General features: G+C 35.4%; 1 protein-coding gene across 1 annotated transcript in view; it reads right to left on the reverse strand.

The window, feature by feature from the left end:
• Positions 1–6949, reverse strand: part of LOC129579269 (protein still life, isoform SIF type 1) — a gene marked incomplete in the record, with an annotated part of 112309 nt that overhangs the window by 103168 nt on the left and 2192 nt on the right. The window contains 3 exon segments of the mRNA XM_055469165.1: positions 1039–1232; positions 3018–3153; positions 3322–3433. Of these exon segments, the coding sequence (XP_055325140.1) occupies positions 1039–1232; positions 3018–3124 (301 nt within the window).

Raw genomic sequence — 6949 nt, forward strand, 5'->3', positions numbered from 1 at the left:
TACACCACACGCAAAAACATGATTTTACGCTAATTTGTTGCAATTTTTTACGTTCACTAAACTCACCTCGGTCACTATAAGTCCACTTCGTATGAATCCAAACGATTTGAATAGATCAGGCTTCGTTTGCTCTCTGTCTCCCTGTCTCAATGCGGATCTCGCCTCAAAATTGCGAAATAATCTTTGGAAAAAAAAACCATAATCCATTAATTGTAATTGGTAACAAAAAAAAATGGGAAAACTTGTTGTGATTGAATTAATTTATATTGATTTATTCGCGTCAATCAATGCAATCGGTCTGAAATATTGCGATTTTTCCCGCTTTGAACATGTCATTACATGAAAATGTGAACCGATATGACGAAACAACAATTTCACAACAATTTCCAAAATAATCCACAATTTAATTTGTGAAAAAACTCTATTCTTAGCCGTACATACCTGTAAAAGGGTTTTGGTCTCGCAATTAAAGCAACTATTTCGCAAAAAAATTGCCTTTTTTCGTTTAATGTTCACTCAAAGAAATGTGCGTCAATTTCTTGTCAATGTTCGACGTCAATGTTTCATCCTTTGAACACCACATTTGCATGGCATGACGGTTGCTGCGTCAAAACTGCTGTTTTACGAATTGGAGATAGAAAGGAAAATCTCCAAAGGGAAGCAAAATGTTTTTGCTTCGACAGTTTTTTATACTGAAAATGATTATTATATCGTGCATATTTCTAGAGCTAATGAATAGTTTGAAGATTTCAAGTGACATTTACAATTGAAAATGTTGCACAACGGTTCTGATTTCTCAATTGATTCAAAGATGAAAACGATCAAATCTGTTGTACATATATAATTCTCAGTCAGTCAGTCAGTCAGTTTTCACACACATTATTACCGTCACAAATGGATGTAATTCGAGTGTAGCGTACAGTTGGATGTTACCCGAATTTCATCCGATTCGGACGGGATTGTATGTGAATTAATGGTCAAATGCACCACTGAAGTGGGGTAATTTAACGGTAGAAAGCATTACATAAACCATATTACCTGGTTGCACGAGTCGAACGTCCAAGATTTTGTCAACTTGGCTATTGTAAGCGGTTATGTGGAAAACACATTCGGGTGTATCTTGTATACATGTGATATTAACAGGAACCAAATCTTCAGATACTTGCTGCCATTTGACCGTTCCAGCGCCGCTGGCCGATACATGGAACACCTCCGCCCACAACCTGAATACACTAATGAAATTGAAATTTGTCATAATAAAAAGAAAACAACATTAACTTTGTTTTACATTTAAACACGCATTTGATTTTGTGTTTTTTTTTCTGTTTTGGTTCGTTTCTTTTTCTCTCGTTTTTGAACGCTTTCTTTTTCTTTATTTGGTTTCATGAATTTCTTTTTGGCTCTATTTTAGTTCTAGTGATGATGGTGTTGCGTTTCGATCAAAAAGCGTACGCATCGCGTATCTATTCGACATCTCCCGGCATTTCTTTTTGGCTCGTTTATTTTTACATATACAGATGTGTGTGTAATATCTATCTGTTCGCGATTGCATCTTATCTTGTGCGTTGTGTCTTCGAACAGATGAAAATGCATAATACCTCATTGTTGTCGAATATAAATAAACGGTTTTGCTTGCGCTTAAATGCATAATAATCTACGGAATGATTTTGATTGTTTTGCTATTGATTTTGGTTGTTACTGTTGATGTTTGGATGCATGAATGGAACACAAAACGACATCAGTCCTCATTTGAATTTGGAATATTAAAACCCAAATGATGATTATTAAGATCAGAACTAGTATTCACATGATTCGCGCGTTTCTATTTATGGAATTGGTTTACACACACATACAATATTGATAAAATGAACATGAACTCATGGGTTTTTGAAGTGTTTATGTGAAACTATAAAATAAAATAAACATGTATAAAGGAAATTGGATGTGTTGGACGAACCCACAGCCTCAAGTATACTTGTGATCATAGTGTTGATATATCCATAGTGTGATTGGTGATGCAATGGTTCTGTATATTTATGCATTTGATCAACCGAAAAATCAGAAAAGATATTGCATTTTTTTTTGTTTACTTTCAATCGTTCGTGGTAATTTCAGTACGTTGCGCTGGACTTTTTTCTTAAGACTCTGATATATTAATTCAACGTAGTATTAATTCAAAGTATCAACGAAATTTTAGTTTAGAATTCAAAATATTGCCAGAAAAAACGATCTTGATCAATGATTGAGAATGAATTAAGAACATTATGCTCGTACATTCGCTAATCTAATAATGAGTGTGTGGGTTTTTTCGAATAAAGTATAAACAAAAATGGAAATAAATATTTGTTTTTTTCTGAATTTTCATGTTGATTTTCATACAATCGAACTAAATCCACCTGATCGGATAGACCGTTACTTCAACTGATCCTTCTTCGCCTATAAAATGGATGTCATGGATGCATTTTCTAGCAAATCTATTGGATGATCTCGCACACACGCCTCTCATCTAGCCTCTTTCTCTATTTGTGAGTTTTTTTTTTGTTACTTTAAATGATTTCTTCGTTAATTTGTTTTTGGTTCAACAATTTTAAATGTAAAACACAGAGTACTGTTGTTTCTATTGGATAAATTCTTGTCAATATACACATAAGAATATGAGAAAAAAGAGAATAATGAATTATATATAAGTGGTATATGAATGGAATAGTGCAATTTAATTATGTAAATGCACATGGAAATGAGATAAAAATTCGAGAAAAAAAACTGGGCATGCAATGCAATTTTTTTTTGTTGATTTGACAGGAAAAATGAAAAGCGAACGAATGGGAATATGCTGGTTATGTGATCTATTTTTTCGGTTATTTTAGGAATTGGTTTCATTTTTTCTGCTTTTTTTCTTCTTCTTCTTCTTCTTCTTCTTCTTCTTTTTTTCAATTATGCATAAATCATTTTAGTTCATAGAGGGGGGAAAAAAGTAAGCGATAGGCTTGGCAGCGCGGTAAATGAAGAATATTTACCTCAGGAGATGGCCGTCACGACGTCTAGTTGATTGCCATGGCGAGTCTTCATATCGATAACCTTTACGCATAAGTGGCGCACATGAACAGCTTAATTTATTACCCATAGCGCAACTTGCGCAGCTCGCCTGACCTCCTACGAATTCAATTCCGAAATTCGGTGCACATAGAAAAAGCAAAGCAAAAAAAATGGGAAGAGAAAGAGATGGAGAGAGAGAAAAAGAATGTCAGTTTGATTCAAATAGTTTATAAGTCAAATGTCGCGCATGCATGGTGCGGTCTATTTCAAGCTGGATGGACTAACCTGAGGTTCCCTGGTGTCACCACATACTACCAACTTCAGCCCGAGAAAGCACCTGACCGCGATTTAACGACTGCGACCTTTGATTGTGTCGGTGTCCGTATCGGCTGCCTCTCTGCAGAATGAAAGAAGAAAACCAAGAGAACATGAGGAGAATGGAAAGAAAATTACGTTCAAAAATGAATACCAACGATTAATATCAATTCATTAAATGACCGATTTTGCAATTGTATTTTGATCATCTTTGCCTCATTTTTTTTTCAACTGAGAATATGTTCCAACGATTTAACCATTTCCATAATTTGCAATATGAATGCGCGAACGCTACCAAACACCTGCACATATTTTTTTGGATGACTTTGCTTTTGCTCGTTACAATTCGAAAGTAATTTTTAACGTGTGACATTGAAATCTAAAGAATGAACACCAAAAAACAAAGTGACACAAACTTTTTGTTGGTGCTTCGAACACACCCCAACCAAAGAATTCAAGTAAAAAAAATAATAATAATAAAGCGGGACAAACAAAATTAAATGTTTTCAAGAAACGCACATCTCACAACTCATTTGATTTGCCAGTTCGGATTTGTTTGACGTGCTTACTTGCTCCATAAAAAGTGTGTGTGTGTGTGTGAGAGAGAGAGAGAGAGAGAGAGAGAGAGAGAGAGAGAATGAAAACAGACACGCAATGCTGTAGATGAACAAACTCAAAAAAGAAATGAGCTTTTATCATAACAAGTTAATCTCGATATTACACACAAACACACACATAAACTAACTTTAACTCAAAAGGCAACAACAACAATAGCAAGAGTAACAGAAAAAAAACAGCAACAACAACGATGAGCGACCAGAGTGAGCAACAACATCATCAACCGAGCAACAACAACGAAAAAAAAAATTAGTGCAAGCGAATGTATTTTCAAATGTGCATGAAATACTTTCGCTTGGTTTTTGATGCATTGAGGATCATCAAGAATTCATTAGTGCTCATTTAAATGGAATAAAACAGAAATGGCACTTTTTGGACTAAATCTGTCAGCGTTGTATGAATGATAAATTGATAATGAAACAGTGGAAAAGTGTATCATATGTTTAAGGCGCTTATTCGATGTTCGTACACAGTGTTTTAGCATTTTAGCGTTATGTAATGGTATGGGAGTGGGAAAAATGGAGAGATAGTGAGAAGGTGGGAGGGTGAAAAGAACGATTTATGGAAAGTACTTGATTCTTAACATCCGTCGCATCGCATGCATATGCGCCACAAACTCTGTGATCGCGAGCGCGCACACGCACATGGCCCCACAAATGTGCATCAACTTTGACGATTGTAATTTTTCTTGTCGTTTTTGTTTTTTTTTTCCTTTTACGTGTCTATATATGTATATGGAGTTGGCCCAACCCAATGCCACCCCATGCCAAATGAACTGATTTTAATGAGTTAATTTGTTTAAAACAAACACTCTCATTTGATTCCATGCTATTGTAACGAAGTTTGCTGTGCAAATTGATGCGAGGACGATGGCTCGAGTGTTCTATTTTATTCGATTCATTTTATATAGCGCGAGTTATCAGCTATAATTACGTGTTGAAAGAAGATATAATGTAAATTTGTTTTTTTCCGCCTCTTCTTTTTAAATTTCAATTTCTTAGTGAAATTCGTATGTAGGTTAAATGTTATCGAACGATTTTCCATTTTATATAATAATTTAATGATGATGTAAAACATGAAAAATAGCCGAAAATCCGTTTGCAAGTCGTTGTTGCTGGCGGTGGTGGTGATGGTGTGGCGGTGTTCTTTTCATTTCTCCTTTATAAAAATCCATAACGACAGCGCGCACCTGTCGTGAATGGGACCAAGAATTTAAATTCTTTTTTGATGCCGATTCAACAGCAATTTTAAGCAGTTGATTCGATTTTAATTCTCACACACACTCGAGTCTTAAGATTAAATGTGAAACGGAAAACGGAATCCCTGATAAGCGATAACGATTGTGATAATTATCGCATTATACATGTTTTAAAAACTCATTACACATTAGCTCAATGTTGAATGAAAACCCGTCGTTTTCGCCGTATAAAATCGGGGAATCCATCGTTTGCTAAGTCCGACTCAACGTATAATTGAAGAATCAGACGTATCGAAATGATATATATAAATATAGAAAAAAAAAACCATTAGCAAAGTGTGAATGAACAGAGAAGAATGAGACGAAAAAGAAGAAGAAGAAGAAAAAAAACCTTAAACACGATATCACACGTGCTTAGCTCGTATGTCTATGAAATGTAATCGGATGAAGCGTGTTCAACTATAGAATGCAACATAATTCATATTTTGAGATGCATTCTGCTTGGTGTACCATAGATGCACAGCGCAATCGGCACATCTCGCTTTTGAATGGCTTGTGTTGTTGTTGTAGGAGATGTGAGAGAAAATGAGAGATATACAATGCCGGCATTTCATGTCAACAACAACAATAACATCAGCAACATTTTACATGCTTACGGTTACTTACACCATTCAATTTAGTAGCACATGATTCGCCGCTACACGAGCTGTGTGTGTATATTCTTGACTAGCACATGTGATAACACTTATACATTTTGATCTTGTATTCTCTTTTTGTTCATTTGTCTTTGTTTTGTGGCTCGGCGCTAAAATAACTAGCGACAGACAATATTGCACACTTTTGCGAAACATGTGCAATCATTCCAAGAAGTCCACGTTTTGCTTTGCAATTGACATTTCTTTGAACGAATCAATAATATAAAAATGGTTTGTATTTAGAATCGACACAAAGTTAAACAACCAAAAAAAAGACGTACGTATGTGTCGGCACTTTTTTGTTTTGTCTATAATCACGTTGGAATGCTTTCGTGTGCATTCCGATACGAATTTTTGTAGTAATTAACACTACCATTCAAATGGAGTTGGTGTCAATGAAATGAAGAGACTGCGGTTTTTGATCCACATTCATTTCGTCATTTTTTTCATTGTGAACCGATGATAGCTTGTGTGTGCGTGTGTGGTTTGCTTTCAAATGCTGTTTATTTATTACTTTTCCGCAAACTTTGTTTGTATGGAAAAGTATTGGTTTTACTAGCCAAAATTTCATAACATCTCCTCTTTCGGACCACTATAACGTCACGCCAAACTTGAAAAAGCACATATCTGTACACTAGGCAATGTAGATGGGATAAAATCCTATCGATCAAGACCTATCTACCCCCAAAAACATGTTGTTTACTATGAAATATGTGCAAAATAGCGATGTGAGTATGGCGTCGTTCGCGTTCGCGTCCGAGCTTTTTGTTCGCCGATTATATCAAAAAGTTGACAAGATAATTGAGATCTGTAAAAGCCAAAAGTTTTGGCATGTCGAGACAAAGCTTTGGATTGATTTTGAGCCCATTCTGATTTACCAATTTCGTACCATAAGCCTCCGACTGAGGACCTGAAAAACCTTGAAAAATGACACTTTTGTACGGGAAGTACCCGAAAAAAGCATTTTTCAGGGTTTCGATCAAGGCAAACTGCCATTTTTTTGCAAAAATAATGGGAGCCTTCAAACAACCGAACACCTACTTGCCCATAAATTTGGTCCAAAATCGACATTTCTTGAAATTTTCCT

The sequence above is a fragment of the Sitodiplosis mosellana genome, unplaced genomic scaffold (assembly GCF_009176505.1).
Source record: "Sitodiplosis mosellana isolate CC-2019 unplaced genomic scaffold, AAFC_SMos_1.0 Smas_scaffold_6226, whole genome shotgun sequence".
In the NCBI taxonomy this organism is placed as follows: domain Eukaryota; kingdom Metazoa; phylum Arthropoda; class Insecta; order Diptera; family Cecidomyiidae; genus Sitodiplosis; species Sitodiplosis mosellana.